The sequence below is a fragment of the Anomalospiza imberbis genome, chromosome 2, assembly GCF_031753505.1.
Source record: "Anomalospiza imberbis isolate Cuckoo-Finch-1a 21T00152 chromosome 2, ASM3175350v1, whole genome shotgun sequence".
Lineage (NCBI taxonomy): Eukaryota > Metazoa > Chordata > Aves > Passeriformes > Viduidae > Anomalospiza > Anomalospiza imberbis.
In genome coordinates this window covers 30,081,939-30,104,611 of record NC_089682.1, presented here as the reverse complement: position 1 = coordinate 30,104,611, position 22,673 = coordinate 30,081,939, and the positions used below count along the sequence as shown (strand labels likewise).

The 22,673-nt window shown below is 40.5% G+C and overlaps 1 protein-coding gene across 11 annotated transcripts in view; it reads left to right on the top strand.

Annotated features, from left to right (window-relative positions):
• MAP4K4 (mitogen-activated protein kinase kinase kinase kinase 4) overlaps positions 1 to 22,673 on the top strand; it is a 164,522-nt gene that overhangs the window by 105,607 nt on the left and 36,242 nt on the right. For all 11 annotated transcript variants that reach the window (XR_010996031.1, XM_068180359.1, XM_068180353.1 and 8 more), the window contains exons 5-13: positions 684 to 794; positions 3,576 to 3,666; positions 5,220 to 5,350; positions 7,632 to 7,686; positions 10,013 to 10,091; positions 12,273 to 12,448; positions 13,119 to 13,191; positions 13,634 to 13,844; positions 21,155 to 21,316. Coding sequence is in view for 10 of the 11 variants with exons in the window: in XM_068180359.1 (XP_068036460.1) it covers positions 684 to 794; positions 3,576 to 3,666; positions 5,220 to 5,350; positions 7,632 to 7,686; positions 10,013 to 10,091; positions 12,273 to 12,448; positions 13,119 to 13,191; positions 13,634 to 13,844; positions 21,155 to 21,316 (1,089 nt within the window). In the remaining variant the exon portion in view is untranslated. The remainder of the gene's footprint in view (positions 1 to 683; positions 795 to 3,575; positions 3,667 to 5,219; positions 5,351 to 7,631; positions 7,687 to 10,012; positions 10,092 to 12,272; positions 12,449 to 13,118; positions 13,192 to 13,633; positions 13,845 to 21,154; positions 21,317 to 22,673) is intronic.

Genomic DNA, 22,673 nt, shown 5'->3' with positions numbered 1-22,673 from the left:
AAACTAGAGGAGTTTGGTGCTTGCCCGAACTGCTAGATAAGTGAATCACAGAGGCTAATCACACATCCTTAAGGGGATGTCTGAACCAAGATTTGCTATAAGCAGTGGATTTGTTCTTTAAGTAACTTTTTTCCCGTGTCCCTGATGGATAGTAACATGTTTCATAGGAACAAGACAACTGAGCAGTAAGAATATGTGACTGTAAAAAGAAAGCTGCATTTGAGGTTGTACCCATTACATTTTTCATCCCACCTCATTGACACAGTCCTCTAGAGGACTGAAGTTTGGGGTTGAAATGGCAGGGTGCACGTTCTTCCATAAATACATGGAAGTTAAAGGATAAGAAGTATTGCAGTGATGTGATAAGTTTGATTCCTTCAGCATTGGATGTGCTCTTACTGCTAATGCATTTTGCATAGCTGAGCAAATCCAGATTCCCAGCATTAAATTACAGTGATTAAATCAGTCCTTGAAAATCTGGTAACTAATGTGAGACATATTCCATATATGTCTGACACACATTGAAGACATTTGGTTGAATCCATTTTCCAGGCAGAGATGTAAAATACATTCTCTGCTTCACAAGAGCTTCCCAAATCAGTGCTGTAACCTGGTTATTTTGCTTTGCTATACAGCTGAGGTCCGTGTTTAATGTTCGTTGTACACTGATATTTGTTTTGCAGCTTGTTATGGAGTTTTGTGGAGCTGGCTCTATCACAGACCTTGTGAAGAACACAAAAGGGAATACCCTGAAAGAAGACTGGATAGCATATATCTCCAGAGAGATTCTCCGGGTAAGGAAAACAGTCTGCCCCACACAGAAACAGTCTTACAGAGATGCAGCCTAGCTTGAGGTTCTGCAAAAAGCTGTTTCTGATCAATCCCATTAGCCATGTCATCACTTGGAGAGTGCGTAGGAGCAGATAGATGTCTGCTCCACATCATTTAACTTGGTGTGAGTTGTACTGTATTGTAGCAGAAGCCTTGCAGAAAATTGCAATTTCTAGTCATGAGAAGCCAATAGATGAGCCAGTGACCTTGCCTACTGCAGAAGCTGTGAAAGTGTCCCTAAGACCTGAGGCTGAAACAGGGTTGTAGCACAATAGCTTACAGAATGGGCTTTTCTAAATATGCTTGCAGCTGCTTTTTTCTTTCCTAATCAAGTCCATGGAGGAAGAGCTGTTGGCTCAGGCTGTCAGGACTTCTGTGCTGGGATGTGCTCTCATCTTGTGTTGTCCCTGCAGTCTGCCTAGAGCAAGCAGCTCTGTCACGTGTGGCTGTGCCCTGTGCGGTGCTTGCAGGCGGTGCTACCGAAGTTTTTCAGGAAGAGGTCTGCAGCTTACCAGTTGTTCTGAAATTGCAACTTAAGCTAATTACTCTTAATATTTAATTTCCAGTTGGTACAGTTTAAGTGCTTTTTGAATTGGCATTTGTTTTGCTTCACTAAGTAAATCTGGGATGGTTTTCCTCGTGCTTCTTTGTAAAACAAATTGCCTCCTACCCATACCGCTACACAGTATGTTCGTTCAATTGCTTAATCATAAATGAAGTTCTGAAGGGCTTTATGTTAAAGGAAATGAGCACTGGCTCTTGCATAAATCAACGCTGCTGTTGTCTGCGTTACACATTTGCTCTGCCTTGGCAATTTTTAAGATGAGGATGGAGGGAGACACATAGTTCTGGTCTCTTGCTCTAATTTCAAATGCTAGAGGACAGTCCAGCTGCTGGTGTTTGACTGGCACATTTTAAGTTGTTTACAAAGAAGAAGTTGTATTTCAAAACAAATGGTTAGCATGCCTTAATATGAGGAAACTAACTTCTTCAGGACCATCTTACCCTTGATTTGAGAAACATGTGGGCGTGGAGGTATTCTATGCTATGTTGCATTCACCCTAGATCCTCCTTAGATAAAGCAGTCAAGCCCTTGCTAAGGAGAGGAAAAAATATTTACCTCAGAAAAGAGGGAAAGCTATTTTCTCATTCCAATGAGAGATTTGCAAAAGGAGTGTTAATTACTGACCATCAGGAGCTGGAATATCTGGAAAAAAGGAATGCTAAACTCACATTGCAACGAGATGTTTCAAACCCTGAATCAACACAGAGTTTGTCAGAGGTGGAGGAGAAAGGTCATGTAACACAAAGTTAAAAGGAGCTAAAGTGCCAAAGATTGGTGTAGGTGGAGACACCGATGAAGGTCGACCCAGTGAATCCTTGTGTGGTTGGAAAGGTCAAGGGACTGCAGGAAAGTGGAGACATGCCCCTCTGTCTCCTCCCAGGCCTTTGCAACCCCAAATGTGGTTTTTTCAGTAGGGTTAAATGGTACTCTGGAGAGAACGGATGATTATCTCTCTGGCTGGGTTTGAGTAGCAGAAGGCTTTAAAAAATATCCTGTGTGAAGCTGTGGAAAAGCCTACATTCCTGTGAAAAATAAGACCACACTCAGCATTAGCAGTCAGCAAAGGGTCTCAGGGACATCAGCCGTTCACTTGATTTTCTTGTGACATGTGGAAAGGAAGCTGTTGATAGTGGTTTTTTGTCACACTCATTAACTGTTTTAAAAAAAGGAAAACAGCCCAATGATTATGTAGGAAAACTGGTAAATGATCAGTTAATGAAGAACATGTGTTAAGAAATACTTCTCTACAGCAACCACTACTCTCTTAACCTCTTGCAGCTGTAAAGGTTCTATTCCTTTATTTTTCACAAAACATTAAAAGACTACGAGGGCAATGTGAACAGGCAAGATGATCCCACTGGAGACTACAATTTTCCAAGCAGAAAACTGAGGAGAACCCAAAATACAGGCAGTTGCTAAGAGGGTTGCCTGTTGTTCTCCCAATTACATTAGAGAGTAAAATGCAACATATGTCTTTCTCAGCCCTCCCTCCACATGGCTAATGCTTTGGGGCATGTATCCAGGTGCTGTCTCAACAAAAAGCACCGTATGCCAGGAGGTTTTGTTTCCTTTGGAAAGTATAACGCTTATGCTTTTTTTTTTTTTTCCTTTGCATTTTTTTCCTGAGGTACAATTATCTGGCTTCATGTTTATGGAGGCTAGAGAAGAGAACTGCGTTTTTGCAGTGGAGCATGTCTTTATCATCTGTCCTCCCTTGCCCTCAAACATGACTGCCACTCCATCACCCCCACCTCCTTCTCAGGGGTGCATATATACATGTGGATGCCGCCTCCTTTCTCCTTCCACCTCCCGTCGCAGCTAAATTCTGTGTGACCCTGTGCACATCAGAAGTCAGTGGCATACACCAGCACTGATGTCATTTAGAATGTAATTACTTGGAGACTTTGTGGAAGCTGAACTTTCTTCACAGGACAGCTGGGAGGTGTTTGCACAGTACAGATGTTGGGCTGTATTTAGGTACTGCGTGTGCCTGATCCGAGCCTGTGACTCTGCTCCATCACCAAAAGCTGTGGGAGTGGTGTGCTGCAGGTCACATTGCACTCAGTTGCAAGAGGTTGAGGCACAGTGCTGTGACCTTTGGGGCTGCTGGGTATGGGTAGTTTATTGCTGAGCCAAGAGCCTAACTCTGAACTTCCTTCTTCTCTTCTCCTTAATGCAGGGGTTGGCACATCTTCATGCCCATCATGTGATTCACAGGGATATCAAAGGGCAAAATGTGTTGTTAACAGAGAATGCAGAAGTGAAACTTGGTAAGTAGGTACATGTGTCCACTTCCTCATTTGTTCAGCCTTTGGTTTTATGATGTTCCCAAATTAATTTCATCCTTTAAGAGTGCTGCAACATGTTTTATAGCATGAGTACTTTGTCAGTGGTTCCACGTGGATTGACAGCATGCATGTATTTCCTCCTGCTTGGAGAGGATGGAGCACAGGTTGTTGTTGAATTTGGTTAGGGGATGTGGGTTTTCATGCCAGAATCAGTGCAGGGATCATTTTGTTTCCCCTACTGAGCTGTGTGTAACTTGAGTCTGTTCTGATTCACTTTATTCTGGACTCGGGAAGTGACAGGAGTCTCTCTTGTATTTAGTTTTAATTAAAATAGCACTTGCTGTTCAGGTTCTGGACACAAAAATATGATCTGGACAGCACTCTCAAGGGAGCTGTGGCATTGAATTCAAAACACAGTTCCAGCTCTGGCATGCCTGCTGAAAATCGTGCTCATCCCTGGCCTCCTCTCTCCTGCCAAGTGGACATACTCTTTTTTTATTTCCTCTCTAATTTGTCTCTTTCAGTTAGTGCACATGTCAACCTTCTGTGTTTGTATCACGCTACACTCGCCACCTTTTTTTGGTTAAATATAGAGCCATGCTGAAGCCCTCCCACCCAGCCCACATCCCTTCTGGTTTGCATTACACCTTCCTGCAGCATGAGGCATGGGAAGTTGTCCTGGCTGCTGGAGGAGGAGGCTCTTGGGAGAACTTTCCTTCATTTGGTCCAAAATGGGGCACAGTGACTTCCAAACCATTGCTTCCGCTGAGCTTGTTTACACCAGTTTGTCAGTGTCACTCAGATGGTGGATGCAGTGAAGCTGACACAGCCCTCTCAGGGCAGATGCAGTTACTGGTATAGAAAGACATATAGCACTGTGGTCATGAGCAGGGCAAAATGAAAGGCAGAAAACACCTTTATAATGTAATTGCTTTGTAATGAAGTGGGCATCTCTTTCGCAGCCTGTGTGCATGGGTGCCCAAAGTTAGCACTTCCTGAATAATTCTCATCTTTTGCTCTCATTGGTGTTTCTGCTCTGTGCGTTAAAGCAGAGAGCAGCTCACTGAGCAACAGGTTATTTTTGCTGTCCAATTTTAGAGCAAAGAAGTGGTGAGCTGAAAGAGATGTGTTTATGCATGCCATTCTCCCATAGCATGAGAGGTACCTTTGGGAAATGGCTGTTTTTTGTATAGGCAAAGGTGCTTGGCTTCACCATGTGGGAAGGGACTAAATAGCCCTTTCTCAGCCTTCCAGGCAGTAGTTCTGCAGCTGTGTTCTCCCTTCTGTCCAGGCAGACCAGTGAGGGGTACAGGAGAGGTGATTATGTGCTGCTGTGTCCCTTGGTACTTGTGCCCAAGCACATTGTGTGTGAACCATGAGGGCTCACTTGCCTCAGGATTAATAATCTTATTTCTCTTCAGCATGGTCCTCCCATGTGGGACATCTACAGGGCTTTATTTTCAAATCACTTTGCAAAAGTAATCGTTGCATTATTTTCCCCCTCTTATTTAATTTTATTCTTTTCCCACCCACAGTGGATTTTGGTGTGAGTGCTCAGCTGGACAGGACAGTTGGCAGGAGAAACACTTTTATTGGGACTCCATACTGGATGGCTCCAGAAGTTATTGCCTGTGATGAGAATCCAGATGCTACGTATGATTACAGAGTAAGAGTCCTGTTCAAAGAAAAAACCCAAAACATACACTTTATATAAATGTCTGTGGACTATGGCAGTTTTTGAGACTTCTTATGCTTTGTAGGAGTAATAACTGTTTAGTGTAGTTACATTCTTATTACCAAAGAACAAGGTAAGGATACTATCAAATTGTGACCTTTAACACTTTCTGCTGCTTGTATTATTGTAGCTTTGAGATGTAAATACAGGACTTCAGGGTGCTGTAGGTGCTTAGAGAGGGCAAAAAAGAGTTTACCTGGAAATGCTTGTGTTCTCAATTTGCATAATGGTTGTACTTTAAATTGTGTTACACTATGTCCCAGTTATTGTGGTAACCTAGAACAATACATTTTAGGTGTTGCCTTAAATAGAACCACCATCTGGAGAGCCAGTGAAGTACAAAAGGAATTCCTAAAACTACTTCTAATTTCAGGATACATATACATGATTTTTTTTTGATAAAAATTTATCCATCACAACATTTCTTAACAAAGATCATTCTTTACGTAGCTTGCTGCAAACCAAGGATTTATTACTGCAAAACCATAATTGGCTTGATGATATTTGCATAACCCTTAAGAATATTAGGTATATGTATTTAAAATTAAATATATCTAGTGAAAGCATACTGTAATCTTGAAAGTTCCTCTCAGCTGACTTTAATGAGAGCATAAGGAAAGAAAAAATGTAAAAATACTGTTTTAAAGAAACCATTACTCAGACTAATGTATTGTTCCATCTTTAACCAAGGATATCAGAAAGCCAAAGATTAAGGCCTTGCAATGAATTATAGACCTGAATATCAATTATATCACTTTGCTGAGACTGATAGTGTTAGCTATCAGTATACTTGTGTGTGTCTAAATCTTTGTAAAACATCCAGATTATTTGAATTGGTGTTTTTGTACATTTTGACTAAGATTGATCTGATCCTATTTCTCCTTATTTAATTGCTTTTTACATTCAGCATCTCATTGTACTAAAGCTAATGTTTTATACCTTTCCAGATAGAGTTGTTATTATTAGTAAGGAAGGTTCACTATTAAATTATTTAGTAAAGTAGAAAAGCCCCCTGCAATATTTGTTAATGCAGTAGTGATGTGAAAAATAACTCCTCTGTCCTCTGAAAGCACCTCTTTATCGTTCCTGGTGGAGCCTCTAGGGTGGTTGCGCACAAAAAAATTAATGTTCGAAAGATTCTGTAAGATCATGAGGATTTGCAGTTTAGCTTAGATGGCTGCATTTGACTAAGAGAAGAATGCCTTGCTGGGTCTGAAAATATGATCTTTAGAAATACTTCTCTGCTTGTAGTGCATGAAGAACTTATTTGCCCATTAGTTTTAATTAATTTTTTAAAAATCACAATTGTGACCAGAAATGAAGATTGCTTTGCTCAAGAAAAGCTCTCTTTCACAGCAGTCTCCTCCAGTATTTTGCCCATTAAGCTGTGTCACTCTCTGAAGTTGGTTCCTTGCCAGGACTCCTCCATCTCTTCCTGGTTTTTGATCTTCCTGGCTCTTGTTTGGTCTCTCCTGAGTCAGAGGTGCTGGCCAGAGGTGGTACCTTGAAAGGCTGCCACTGATGGACTTTGTCTCTGTAGTTTCAAGCAAAGCTGAGATGTTAGGGGAGGAATGTTGCCATTGGCTTTAAGTAATGCCCGTGGTAAAGACAGAGGTGTAAATTTTGGGAGCCTGTGGTAAAGACAGAGGTGTAAGTTTTGGGAACCTCTGCCTTTTCAGTGGTTTTGGTGACTAATTCACCTCTCCTTTCAGGTGGACCTTATTTTCCTTTTGTTCTTGCTTGTTTTGTTTATGTACCTGAAGAGCCCTTTCTTGCAGTTTTTGACAAGTCTGGCCACTTTAAATTTGAGCTGAGCTTTTGGTTTTACAACTGTATCTCTGCACACTCTGGGAATGCCCTTGTTCAATTCTTTGTTGACAAGGGAATATTGAAAATTCTGTTGTTTCATAGGCTTAGATTTCTGGCAAATGTATTTCCCATTGTCATAATGTGAATATATTTTTATGTGCTGTTGGAAAGGGTTGTTTGCTCACTCAGTAAGAATACGTGCGTGTGTTTCTGCATACACATACGCATTATGTGAAAAGTAGGATTTTATGATACAGTTACAAGATAAAAGAGGCTTATATTATTTAAATAGCTGTGGTATTTGGTTTCAGCCTCACCTACAGGGCCTCTCTAAATAGTACTCTCTTACTGTGTGAATGGGTAAATCCACCTACTAACATATGGTGTCTGTCTTTTTCTGCAGAGTGACCTTTGGTCGTGTGGCATTACGGCCATAGAGATGGCAGAAGGAGCTCCCCGTAAGTGATCCCTGTGCTTCTCCACTGGGCTCCTTAAGGCTGAAACATATACTTGGGTGATGCTGGTTGTAATCTAAGCAAGTTTTGAGGTTTCTGAAAATATGCCCATGTTATTTCTGTTGTCTTTGGTTTTGCCTGCTCTATAAATATAAAATCCCATAAATAGCAATGCTTTTGATAAAGATAGGGTTGTGTTTAAACATTACATTGCAGACTGCAGTAATTTAATTTCTATAGCAGGAATATTTGGAAGCTAATTGAGTGTCTGACTTCCTTCCTATGGGTAGTATATTGTGTTTTGGAGTTGTGTCCGACTTTGTCTATGGAGTGGCCTAGAGTACTGAAACCTCAGCTGGGGAGGGGGTCAGTGAGGCCTTGAGGAAACAGGTCTTAATGAAAAAAGCATTTGTAGCAACTATTTCTGTGTTGGCTTTCTGTTGGTCTGGATAAAGCTAACATAGCTTCTCCTTCTGTTTCCACTCATCAGTGAGTGGTGTTAATCTTCCTTAGCAGAGACATGGCTTAAACTGTAAATCCTTCTTCAGGACAAAGCACTGAACTTAGGTATTCTCAAGCAAGGATCATTATCAGTTAGTTTGGATTTGAGAGGAAAACCTGGAAAACAAAAATGCCCAACTTTTGAATAGGTTCTTTTCCTTTCACATAGTTCTTTCAGAATATAAAGGCAAACAGCAGATGTGTGGGGTGGACAGAAACCTTTGAAAAGAAGTTAGGCATGATGTTATGACTTCTAATGATGATTTTTATGAAAGTCCTTATTGATCTTGCAAATATACTTACCCTCACCCTCAGCTGAAGCTCTGTATTTAAAAAATAAGAGCCTAAGGTACCTAAGGGCAAGTTAATTTTTTTGCACATAAAAATCTATCACTACAACACAGCCCAGCTTGAAATGTCTGAAATAATCTTGCTGAAATAAAGTATTGATATTTCCCAGCTAAAAATTGGTCATTTCGTTGTAGCTGCTGCCTGATTTTCTTGTTGTTCTTATTGACTTCAATGCAAGATTTAAAAGTCAAATCACAACGGTCATGGGTTGATTCATGTTTTAGGAGGCCTGATAGTTTGGGGTTGTTTTCTTTTTCTTTCCTGATTGCATATTTGCATGACTCAAGTAAGAGCTACTCCCAGGACACCTCAGCCAGCACTATATTAAGTGAACTACCTCCTTTTTGCCATACCTTTTTGTTCAGCACTTTGGGTTGCCTGTATGGCTTTGTAAGCCTAGAATTGGACAATAATATTTTGTTCATTTCTAAACCAAAGCAGAGCTTGGCCCTTCTTTGTGTAAAAGCACAAGAGTAGCATTTAAGAAGTTAGCAAGGATGCTCTGTAAGTGCTGAACAGCTCTTGTCCTCTGATACATGGGCTCTACCTCCTCCTCCAGTGGCAGCTGAAGAGTCCATCTCTATGGACTCTTTGGTGGTCTGCAGGGATCCATAGGCATCCAGGGGGCTTCTTTTGCCAAGATTGTGGCCCCTTATTTTTGAGCCAGAATTCTCTTCACATCAGTCTGTTTCTCCTGAATTTCTGTTGCGTGGTATATGTCACCTCATCCTGCAGTGATCACTCAGGCTGAGACTGAGGGTGTAAGAGATCAAATGTAGGAAGGTGGTCTGAACATGGCTCCTAGAGACCTTTCTTGGGCTACCTCTCTTCCTGCTCCCTTGTTTCTCTGTGTTGGCTCTGCCATGTTGCTTTTCTGTGGAACAGGAGGAAAAGCTGTCCAACATTGATCCTAGATTCCCACTAAATGTCCACTGAAACAAACAGGACTTCTTTGGACAAAAGTTATGGGTTTGCATTTCAGTTCTGCAGACAGTCCTTTTGTGTGATACAGATCCTCCCATGCTTCAAAACTGTCATGCCTTGAAGTAAAGAAAATATCCAGGTCTGGAGAGTAAAAATGAAGCACCCTCCATAATGGGAGAGAAGGGCAGGTAGAGGGAAGATTATATGAAACAGTAACTCTCATTGTTCCCTTCCACCATCATCATCTTCCAGTATTTTATTGACCAGAAAGTAAGTCAGATGACTTGGGGCTGGAGGAGGGCCATGCTCAGATGTTCCCATCTTGGTCGATTCTGGAGGCTGATGACCTCTTTCTCTTTTTGGGCTGCCATTGGCACACTGAGCTATGGAATTGTTGTCATTTTGGGCTAATTCCATTTAGCTGTGTTGCTGTCTGCACCTGCTGCATGGATATTTGGGATGGTGGGAGTGGTTGTGGAAGCTAAAGTCATGGCATTGACAGAGAGCAACTAAACCAGTGTCTCTGTCTCTGGTTTTGTTTTCTTCCTTTCAGCACTTTGTGACATGCACCCCATGAGGGCACTCTTTCTGATACCCAGGAACCCTCCCCCACGGTTAAAATCCAAGAAATGGTATGTATTAATTATATCTTGCTTGTAGCCTTGTGTAGCGTGAAGTTTTCTCATATCGCATACAGTTTTGTTACTCCTCCTTCCACAGAATTGTAAAGCAATTTAAGTTAGCAAAAATTTGTTATCTTTTGTGCCTCTGAATCAAAGCATGAAATAAAATGTGTGCATTATTTACTTCTCTTTGTCCCAGATAAATTTCATCTCAGATTGTGTGGAAATAAATACCAAGGTTTTTGTGGTTTTGTTTTTGTTTTTTTTTTGGTAAAGCAGCATCTGTATTAAGGTGACAAATGGATCCATGTTTTAAAATATAAACTGCTGTAGCTCTCTTAATATGCAGTATGTTTTCTCAGATGTATCATAACACAGAAACAGAACAGTGCTATGGTGTTCTAGTTGCTAAATAGAAAGGAGCTATTAAAACTAATGAAGGCTTTTACTATAATTATTGTAAACGGTTGGAATTGAGTGCCTGCCTGCTTCTTGCCAGCTGAGAAGAATCCATTAGTATCAGAGGATTTCCTCCCAGTTACTGGTTATAACTGGCACATACGAAACAAAAATGCTCCGTAGAAAGAGGTTTCTTATAGATGGAATGTGATCATGGGATGCTGTGAGCCTGTCAAAATAATGAAGTGATTGGACTGTGTATTCAATATCAACATAGTATAAACTTGGCTTTCTTGCTGGGCTTGGTCTTTACCTGGGTTAACTTATTCATGCACTTGTATACTGTCAAGTCATTGCTGTCTCTGACTTGCCTTCTGCATATATTACGGGAATAGAGATGCATAGGTGCCATTTGCATTAGCCTTTCATTGACTTTTTAATGTGAAATAACATTCAAGGTGTGAGGAATAAAAAAATCTGAACATCCAAGTTATATTGGATTCGACCTTTTTTATTACAGTAGGGAAGTGAACTGATGGACGGAAATTACTGCTTTTTCCTCTTAAGGATGTAGTGAGGATGTTTGCTCTCCAAGCACTGGTGCAGGTTGAGAGCACGTACCAGTTAAAAAGCAGCTCTGGTCCAAGGCAGTGTTGCTGTCACTCACTATTTTGATAGCGTGCTTAGTTGCAGGTTATGAGAAGATAGGCCAAATGATGACAAAGTTGTAGAATCATCATAGAATGGCTTGGGTTGGAAGAGACCTTAAAGATCATCTAGTTCCAAACCCTGCCATGGATCCCATGAATCCCAGCCAACTAGGGATGCCATCCACTAGTTCAGGTAGCTCAGAAATCCATTCAACCTGGCATTGCATGCTTCCAGGGATGGGGCATCCACAACTTCTCTGGTCAACCTGTTCCAGTGCCTCATTGCAGTTTTGAGTATTTCCACTATTGGATTTGGCAGGTGGCTTGTTTGGTGACTTCTTTCTGGAGAGATCCTCTTTCAAGAGTTCAAATGAAGTGCAAATTTTGGAAGGTAGTGCTGCAGCTTAGCTAACTCCCGTACCCTGTCACTTTATGGTGTGTGCAGGAGGGGTTTAGTTTAGTTCATGCCCTTAAATTGTGTCAGAGACCCAAAGTGCCTGTGTTGAACAGACAACACTGACCAACACCCACCTCTAGTTCTGTAAAAAATTTTTGTGTGTGACTCTTAAGGTAAAAAAATAAAATAATCTTAAATTCTGGCAGATCTAACTCTGTGAGCCCAGGTGCATGCAAAAGCAGTGTGGAGATGCAAAAATGACACATGCAAAAGCTTGTGTCAGGAGAATGGCAGACACAGTTTTCCTGACTGGGCATGGCTGTCTGTAGCATGGGTAGGTGGAGGCACACCAGAGCTGCCTTGCATCTGCTTCAAGCAGGCTGGATTCTCTCCAGCTCTGATCCAGAAGCAGCCAGGTTCACATGATTTACCTCACTCATAGATTCTGACTTTCAGAGAAATTATCTCTCTGAATGAGGGTATGTTACTGTGAAGCTGTGCCTGAGTGCTCCAAGAATGTTCATGTCCCCCTGTGTCCCTCCAGCCCTGTGTTGCTCCAGCCCAGTGCTCAGCTGGAATACCCACAGATGTGTTTAGGAGGTACACTTGCAGGCAGCACTTGTACTGTCCTCTAGGACATGATGCTCTTGGAGAAAACAAATTTGAGAAAGAACAGAAAAAATGTTTCAGCTAAGTTTTACCTCTCATATTTTGCCTTTTTTTTTCCCCATCCTGCTTTCTCAGGTCGAAAAAGTTTTTCAGCTTTATAGAAGGTTGTCTAGTGAAGAATTACATGCAGCGACCTTCTACAGAACAACTGTTGAAACATCCCTTTATACGTGACCAGCCAAATGAAAGGCAAGTTCGAATCCAGCTTAAGGACCATATAGACAGGACCAGGAAGAAGAGAGGAGAGAAAGGTATGTAGCTTCTAAAAATCAAGTCTTTGCCACTTGTCAAAAATGCATATTTTTGTCTTGCTTTGCATTCTAAATACCCACCCCAAGAGAAGCTCCTCTAGCCCAAATCCTTAAAAAGTTCCTTTTCAATTCATAGTTTGACTATCAGAAGGCTCTGTTTTGTTCTGTCTTTTACAGAGAAAGTATAAATTTCAAGTGCTGTATTTTCTGATACATTAAATTTGCTCGCTTGCTAGCCACTGGCTCTTCCATACAAGCATTAAACAATATTTAGGAGGATATTGGCATACATGCCTTTCCCTTCTTTAGTCTCTGGTAGATTTATTTCCTGGAATGGTGCCATAAATCAGACTCACAGGAAATAACCCATCACAAGAGCTGTGAAGCAAAAGTTTTGGGCAGCCTTTTCTCCTTATTCAGGTGGTGCTGAAGTTCTCCAGGTGTCTTGTCTTACATGTAAAACCTGGTGCTGTTCAGGGAGTTTACTGGAAATCTTCTCCAGACCACTGTGCCGCTGGGAATATTAGCTTATATATATAGAATGAGTTCTAGGGTCTGTGATAGATCTTCTCACTGAAGGGGACAACAGCTGGTTTACTGAGGTGCTACTGCAGCTCCCCACTGCCCTAAACTTAAAGTACTATCCAGGCCTTTGTTTCTTTCCTATTAGATGAGACGGAGTATGAATATAGTGGAAGTGAGGAAGAAGAGGAGGAAGTGCCTGAACAAGAAGGAGAGCCAAGGTAATAATTGCTTTTGGCAGTCCATGCTGAGTAAGTCTAAAGGTCTGTGATTATAAATCAGCATGCTAAATTTCTGTCTCTCATTAAGTGAATGCACAAACTACTCAAAGGGTTTGAATACCTGTGGCTGTGACTGTTAAATGTTTGAAAGCTCCCCTTCCTATGACTTAGAGCAAACAAGCTCTGGATGGAGATTTATGGCAAATATGATTGATCAGGGTCTCCACAGTGTTAGCATTCGTCCTTACTTTGCTTGGCCTCATTTCATGCCTTCCACTGAGAGCATGTATTTGACATACATCCAGTGTCTTTGCTCCAAAAGAAACTAGATTAAACTTTAACATCATGATATATTTTATTAATGTTCCCCTGCTTTGGCAAAGGTATTTAATGGCCCATCAGGCTTTATCATACAGAAGGCTTTAACTTCCTCTTGTTGCAGTTCCATTGTCAATGTGCCTGGAGAATCAACCCTCCGACGTGATTTCCTGAGACTGCAGCAGGAAAACAAGGAACGGTCCGAGGCCCTTCGGAGACAGCAGCTGCTGCAGGAGCAGCAGCTCCGTGAGCAGGAGGAGTACAAGAGGCAGCTGCTGGCAGAGAGGCAGAAACGCATCGAGCAGCAGAAGGAGCAGAGGAGGCGGCTAGAAGAGGTAGAAACAAGAGACTGGAGTTTGGGGGGCAGAAGTCCCTCTCCCCCTTTTGTTTCCCATTCCCACACCCATTTAAATAGAATTCCTTGTAGCTCTAGGATACCTCAGGAAAGAAAACATCCTGTGAAAATCCACCTGTAAAGGTAGAGCAAAGCACTTAAATCCATGCCTGGCTATTTGAATATAAGACGTCTTCCAAAGCATTTGAATACCCAGCAGCTCCTATGAAGACAACAGGAGCCAGAGCTGGGTTGTTTGAAAGTGTTTTTTGGGGAAGAGGCTGTTTCTTGGTCTTTGTCTAGGCTTAGGTAGGTGTAGAGAAGAGGAGACAAATTATTCCCAGGTGGATTTTTCTCTCAAGAGGACTGTTTTGGGGGTCATAACATTTTGCAGATTTCCCTTTAAAGCTCTCTCAAACATCTGTGTTTGGCACTCATTCATAGTAGATAGAAGCCTGTTTTTTAATGTATTACTCTCTCATGCACAGTAGCTTAATTAATAAAAGCCACCTAGATCATAAAATAATAGAATGATTTGGATTGGAAGGGGCCTTTAAAAGTAGATCTATAAATATGTTTGTAAATCAATGTTAAAATTACAATTCTGCAGGAATTACAAATATATAAATCATACTTTTGTGATACATTAAGTATGCATTTTCTATACACTAATGAAGATAAAAGAAAGTGAATGTATGTGGACAATATTGTTCTGTCATACTTTTCACGTCCCAAGATCTCATGTGCATATATATATTTATATATGTAGATGGAATATGCAGCATGAGCTTCAGAAGTAGGAGGATTTCAAAACATCTCTTCAGGCCAGAGCTGGGTATGACGGAATTGAAGTGAAACCAATCCTCTGGTTCTTCAGGAAGTGCAGGGTCAAATTCCAGTTGTCCTTAAATGACCTCTTGCTTGAGTCTGTTTCAACCTTTCACTTAGCAGTGATGGAAAAACTACACCCAGTCTGGTTTTCCAAATCCTGGTAACATTTAATGACGATGCAGCCAGGACTAAATGTTGATTTACATCCCATGACCTGTTTGCATAACAAGTAATACAAAGTTCCAAATACCTTTCCAGGTCACATTATGCTCTTTATCCCTCTTTTCCAAAGTGCACATGAGTTTAGTGCTGCTATAAGGAGGGATTGGGAGCTAAGATTCAGCCACACATGAATCCATAAGGACGGATGAGGGGAAGGCATATAAACCCCATTTCTCTACTGTTTCTTCCCCACCCTTCAGAGGATGCCAAGATAAACCTCATAGCACTTGCAACTGGTTTTAGACGGTTTGTGGAGGGAGTAGGTAATAAAAAAAGATACTAGAAAAATAAGAAAATAAAAGATCGATATTGTCAAACTTGGGCAAAAGTTGAGCTACTGCTTAACTGCTCAAATTTTTCTTAGTATGGGAGTCAATGATTTATTTTAAATGCCCCTTTAATCTCTGAGGTTCTGCAGGCAGTATTTTTTTGTTGAGGAAGAGGATTGCAATTAAATTATCTAGATCATTTAACTTTAGTAATCAGTGCAACTCTTGAAATCTGGATTTTCTTTTTAAAATAAAAGAGCTGCTGCTGCTAGTAGTGGAAACAAAGCAATGCACCATTTTCTCTGCATGGGTTGAACTTTTTGGGGATGTTGCACTTATAACAGAAAGAGCAAGTAGAAAGAAAAGGCAGTTACCTGAAATTATGTTTAATCAGTCCTGCTTTTTAAAATCCAAAATAAAACTGACAACTTCCACAACCACAAGACAGCATGTAATGTAGATTGTATTACTGAATAAGGTTGCATGGTAAAACATGTAAAATTTGTAAGATCAAAGCTTTTTACCTTGTATGGGTCTGTAACCTCTGCCTGGTTCCTTGGAGGCATAAATAGGAATGAGTTACAAAGTAGGTGAGTTAAAAAAATTTCCTTTAGCAGGTGATGGTGTAGGCATGTTGTTCATCAAGTGCATTAAAAAAAAGACTCACATTTAGCTTTCAAAAAAAAAATCCCACTTAGTTCATTGGATCTTGTGTTGGAAAAATATATGATCCCAAGTGGTTTTTAACAAAACAGCAGCCAGAACAAGCTCTTTCAGATGGGGGAAGGGTAGTAGACACAAATTTAGATAAACATCAGTGTTGTGACACAATTGAAGGCCAAAATATTGAAATGTTGTCACTTTGTCCTTAACTCACCCCCCCTGTTTTGATGAAGCCAGTAAACAATGAAGAGCTTGATAATGGGAGTCAAGATTAGTGTCAGACACTGAAGCTCAGGGCGTTCATAAATTCGTTGATATTTTTATCAGACTTGATGTCTTGTAATTTTTGCTTGTGTAAAGTATGTATTCATATACTTATTTAATATTCTTTGGTAGAATTTTATGCATTAGATAATCTTCCTGAACAAGTTGCATAGACTTCCCCCCCCCCCCCCCCCCCCCCCCCCACTTCCTAAATTAAAATTGAGGGCTTGTTCTTACAATGCTGGCACAAAGCCTAGACAGTTTTGACCGAGACTGTAACAGGAACGGTGTTTAGGACATCTGCCAAAAACTGTAATTCTCAGCAGTATTAGAGAAAAGATTACTTTTTAAAAGGCATATAGGTGACTTCTAAAAGTTGTTGTTGCAGGAACTGTGTCTTACTGAGGAGGTGAAAATGACATGTGGTCAAACTACAGAATATTATGTGAGAATTTTGAGACAGGGATTTTGTCCTACCCCCAGCCCTCCTTTAAAAGACATGTAAAGACTGTCAACTATGTAGGTATTTAGATAGTTTAAACAAAAAAAATCTCACCTGTTCCTTGCTGTTTTAATGTGATTCTGTCATTCTGTTCAGCAACATGGAGACAACTGCTGAGTATAAGAAGGCATTTGAATTTGTACTTTGCAAAACTGAATCTGGCTCAGGAATTTAAGAATTGGCTGTGGTGGAATCCCATTCTCTGTGGACCTCTGCAGTTCAGGATAGCTTCATTAAATGGTGTCTCTGTCCCTGGTTATGAGAACCTAAGATGGATGTTTTTGAAGTGGTAGGATATAGCTACACTGGTAAGTAGTACAGTCCTGTAGAAGCAGATTGTTGAACATAATAATTAAAGTGCTGAGGACCTGAAGACTTCATGTGTTTAAAGACAAGAAGAATTCCTTTGGACTAGCTGAGGTCTAGACTCTGTGCCTGCTTGTGGTTGGAGTGCATCAGCCTTTTTAATTTCATCCAAAAGGTGTGGTTGGCACTCCAAGACATCTTCACAATACGAAACATAACTAGGTAAGTGGAGATGTTTGGATGATTCACTTCAAAAGAGCACTCCAGATCTGAACCAAGATGCTAATGTAGGTGTACCTGCAAGCAATTTTTGCCAGGCCTTCATTTCTTTCACAGAAGGGGAGCTTATTCTTATCTACTTAATTTGAATTGCTTGCATCTTGGATTGGTACTGAGTAAGAAGTTCTACTTCTGATTTATCTCTAGTGTGGACAAAGCAAAAATATTAATCTTGCCAATTCTTTTTCTAAGCTGATACCAGGCTACCTAATTCTTTGTGAAAGAAATAATTAATATAGGTATCATCAATCTTCTCTTTGAATATGAGACACAGTAATAATATTTAAGGAATTTTAAATAAAGGATCTATATCAATCTTGAGCATTTCACTGTATGAATGAGGGCCTGAATTCGTTGGTATAGACAAACTGCATGTGTAGTTGCATTGCCCCCTCCTGGTAAATCATACTCTACTGCATGGACTTCCAATTTGGAGATGTCAGGTTCCATTATGAGATCATCATTATTGCATCCTAAAACCAGATAAAGAGCCAGGGTGCTGACACTGTATTTTCTTTGTGGGTGTTTTTTTTTTTTAATGTTGTTTGCATAGTAAATGCCCATTTTGTGAAATGCAGTAATTTGAGGCAGTATGGGCTCTGTCAAAATTCTGTTTTGGCATGTCTGACATTTCTTTGAAGAGTTCTTCTTGCCTTATTTTCTGGCTAACAGTTTGCTCCTTGGAAATAAGGCTTTTATCTGACATATGCAAGAAAGTTGGTAATACCATACCAAACTAGAGAAGACCTGGATATGCATTCGTAAGTTCAGGAATGTAGATCTATACCTGCTGTTTCTTGGACAACAGTGTTTTATGTCAGGCCTTTTTTGTAGTATGTGACAAAAAATGACATTATCTGACAATCACACAAACTAAATTTAAAAGGCAAAATTTTATATGTAGAAATATGACACTGGTTTTAACAAACATTTTTTCCTGTCCCTCTCCTGTCGTTTGGGCAGGCCTAAGGCACACAGTGATCAGGTTTTGGTGTCCTCATGGAAGACTTGCAAGAGCCAATCTGGAAGGCAGCCTTGTGCCAACAGATGCATGCAAGAAAGTCAGCTGTAGGGCTGGCTCTGAGGCCAGGTTGTGTCAACCCAATTTGCTACCAACCACCTTTGGCATTGCTTTGACAAGATATGGACTAGGACCCAAGAGATGGTTGTCACTGTAGGTTTCCTTTCCCCAGGCCTGTTAAAAATAAATTCCGCTTCATTAGTGACCACTGGTTTGATGCTGAGGTTTCAAAGACTACGTGCAAAGGAAGTAAAACCTTTCTTTTGCATCTAGGGCTGTGAATAAGGGGATCATGCAGTGTGTTTGTGTGGGCTCCTGCAGTGCTGGGTACCTCCTTCCCACTCACCTGGCAGGAGGCTGAGGCAGTGTCTGGGAGGGTGGAAGTGATGCTGAGAAACCTGATCTCCCTGCATACTTTGGCACATAGAGAGTAGCACATTTGTGAGATTTGTCTTAAATCCATTTTTCCCCCTATTCCTTTGCTGGGTAATAAATACCTGCTGATGTGCTGAGTTAGATTTCTGGATCAAGGTTTCATTACAAATCTCATCTTTGACAACTGATTTTGTTTATTTTGTGCTGCCATGGGAAATGGACTCTCTTAATCATTTTGTAGCTTATTTTTCCTCATATTAAGTTCAGTTATTTATATTGCTGAATACTTCTGAATTTATTCAAGAAGTGAAGAATTTGCCCATCTTCCTTGTAGTGAGAATGATGCCATCCTGAGATCTGCAATATATCCACCTAACAATGTCAACACAATATTGTTTGAGTTGATAAGTGTGCATATTATATTAACCAGTCTTGCATCCTCAAAGCAGCAGAATGATTGTACTTCACGTCTTAGTTTTCTTAAACAAAAGCCTGTCAGACTTGATTAGCCAAGAAGGACCTGAATATATTGACTTAAATGTAGAATTTGCTTGACAGTGAGGCATATATTCAGAAATAAAAGTACCTACTAAATCCTTTTACAGTGCTTAAAAAATGAGGGGGGGAAGCATTGAAACCTATAAAATGCACTGCGTGCCATAGCTGCCTTGCAGCGCTTTTGCTATTTTTATATCTACATTCATTGAAGAGAGCTGGCTTAAGCACAAGTGAAAAGGCTGGTAAATGGATTTAGTTAGAAGAGATGCAAGAGCAAGGAAGCTGTGTTTCTGAGAAGATACAGGAAATGTGAGGGATAAAAGAGTTTATGTCTTGTGGCACAGGAAGGTGGTAGTGAACCTAGGATTATGCTATGGGCCAGGAAAGAGGACGTGATAGTTACAGCGTGGGTGTATTTCAACAGTGGTCTCCAGGAAAGTCACATCTTCCCCCAAACTGTAGTTAATGAAAGAAAATTGGAAAGCAGCCTGTATTATTTAAGTTCTACTAATTGATAGAATCATAGAATAATTTGTGTAGGAAGAACCTTTAAAAACCATCCTGCTCCAACTTCTCTCCCATGGGCAGGGGACACCTTCCAGTGCTCAAAGCCCCATCCAGCCAAGCCTTGAACACTGCCAGGGATGGGATATCCACAACTTCTCCTGGCAGAAAAGTTCAGAGAACCCAAGAACCATCTTTTTCCCCCCTAGTATTTCTTCTCCACTGTCATATCACTATAGATTCCAGAAGATGGAGGGGCTGTTGATATTTAAATTCCTTCATAGTAATGCAGGAAAATGTTCCAAGCAGAGAAAGCTCATCCCATGAAAGCAACACAGCAAATGTAGATTGGCCTTTGCTTTTTCAGTTGAGCACAACTATGAAACTCACACCAGTAACTAGATTTGTGAACCCAAAGTAAAGTTTAGTGTGAGTGCTCTTTCTTGCAAGACTATTTGGAGTGCATTAAGATAAGCAAAGCTGTGGCAGCTTTGCTCCAACAGAAACTGGGGATAGTAATAACCTTGACATAAATGTGATAAGGAATAACCAATGTAGGTTTTCATTTTTGTTCTTGGGATTAAATTTGTGCATGCTATTTTTTGGTTTAAATTTCTTCCATATTTTTTTAGCATATTATAGAAACCTATAAAGAAAGTAAATGTAGTTATATTCCCAGCTGATGGTTGAACAGGAGACAGCTGGGTCTTTTGACACTTAGGCAGTTGTGGGAGGCTGCCTGGGATTTCGAGGTAGGTGGAGTAACTGGATGCTTATGCTGAAGTGCAGGAAGAATTGGTCACGACTACATGGGCATTTAAAATGTCTTCTTTGAAGTCATATATGATGCTCCATAGACATAAATGAGTCAGTTCATGCTTTCTAGAGCTGTTTTCCAGGTTTTTTTCAGACTTGAGCAGACCTAATCAGCACCCGTTTATATTTGGATCATGTGTGGAAGTGTAAATCTTACTTAGCTGCTTTTCCTCTTTTACATATAGGTGCATTTGATGTTTTGGGAGGAGCTGAGGTGCTGTTGGCCAGCCTTCCTTCTCTCTTAGGCAAAGTTTTGGGCAGCGCATTAAATTAAGCTTGATTGTTGGGCCAACACTACAAAATTCTTAGCAGACCAACTGTTTTAAGAGAGAAGCTACTTACAGGAAGTTCAGATAGTTGGCATTTGAGTTAGATGATTTGGGGCTGATCATCCCCTTGTTGATGTCAAGAAAATTGTCATCTTTGAGTTCAACAGTTCTTTGAGGATTGGAGTTTGTGTTAGCCTCTCTTGAAGAGAGGAATGAGTTTCCACACCTCGATTGTCATCAGGAATATGGTACATGACTTTGTGTGTGTGCATGAAGAAACCAGAGAGTCTAAGTGAGGCTGCTTTTAGGGATAGATGTGTGCTGGGTATGAGTTTAGTTTCCTGGTGGAACACTTGCATAAAATGTTTTGTCACTCCGTTGCAGAGCTTGCTGGTCCTGGTAAATCCCGCTCTTCGCCATAGAAAACAGCCCCACCTCTTTCTTTGATAACAACAAAAGTAAAACTCTGTGGTTTCTTTTCCCTTTTTGTAGCAACAAAGAAGAGAAAGGGAAGCTCGAAGGCAACAAGAGCGTGAGCAAAGGCGGAGAGAACAGGAGGAAAAAAGACGTCTGGAAGAAATGGAGAGGAGGCGTAAGGAGGAGGAAGAGAGAAGAAGAGCAGAGGAGGAAAAGAGGAGGGTAGAAAGGGAGCAGGTGAGTCCATGATACAGATATATGTGCAATAGGTTTGTTTCTTCTAAGTTCTAATTTAATTTTTAAAAAAGTAGTAAGCCTAAATCAGCTTAGAGGCAACGTAACACTAACTCTTTCATCTTTGTTGTTTTTGACAGCAACTGCACTAACATAGGATTGTAGGGCTTTACGGAAAATTTTGGCAGCATCAATATTCTCTCAAAAAATGAAGTCTTGTTGCAGTACTCATTCTAAATTCAGCTCGTGCCTCTGGGCTGGACTAAAATCACCAGAATTGGCAAAATCATCACTGAAGCTGAAAACTGTTTCTAGGCTTGTCTTGCTGGATCAATGGTTCTTGCAGGACATGCCCCTGTTCAGAAGACCTGGCAAGAGAAGGGCAGCTCTGTTGTGTGTCAGCTTCTGGCACGCAGAATTGGTCATTGGCATGAACTTTGAATAGTCTGAAATTGAGATGGAATCTTTGAGCTGCAGAGGATTTTCCATCCTAAACTTGCATATGCAATTTCCCTCTCTTACTCTGTTTAAAATCAGTAACGTATGCCCATTCAGGCAACAAGTATATCTTAAGTTATGTCAGTGTGCCCTTAATACATTGAAAGTACAACTGAGAAACTTGTTAAACTGTGAAATTCAGCTGCTATATTTATGCATGAAATCTGCATGTTTTAAAATCCTTTAATAACTTCAATCAGGGTGATAATCAGAGCAATACTTACTGTGCATGTACTGCAAAATACTGATCGCAAATAAAGGGCCAAAACTTCTGTCCTAGAGGCTGATTGATTGTAAATTTCCCATTAACTTCAGGAATGCTGGGTTTGGCCTGACACATCTTAACTTTTTCTTACATAAATTCACTGTATTGAGATCATTGATGATTGTGTTACTGGGAAATTTTATTGTGTTTATGTATGTTTCAAAGATTCTTGAGTCAAAGGAGAGAAGACTAACCAATGGGAATAAATATATGGAAAATCTCTAATTACAGTATAGCAATTTGCTTTTGGGCAGACACCGGGTATTCCCCAGCTGCTTTTTAAACTGTTGAAATGCTAATTACGCACAGTGCCGGTAATGACAAATGGTTAATTGATGTGGCCAAGCTGAACCACTCTGAATTTTTATTCTTTTTTTTTTAGAAGAAAAGACATGTTCCCTCTTAGAATTTTTGTTAACTCAAACTGTGGCTCAGCCAGTGTGCATAACAAAAGTATGGTGTATCTCATCAGTCTGTCACAAGACTTTCTATAACTACCATCACTGTATCACTGATCCATTAATTTCTTTATGCATACACTGTAAATGTGTGCGTGTGCTTGTGTGTGTGCGCATGCACATGTTACATACTTCCATT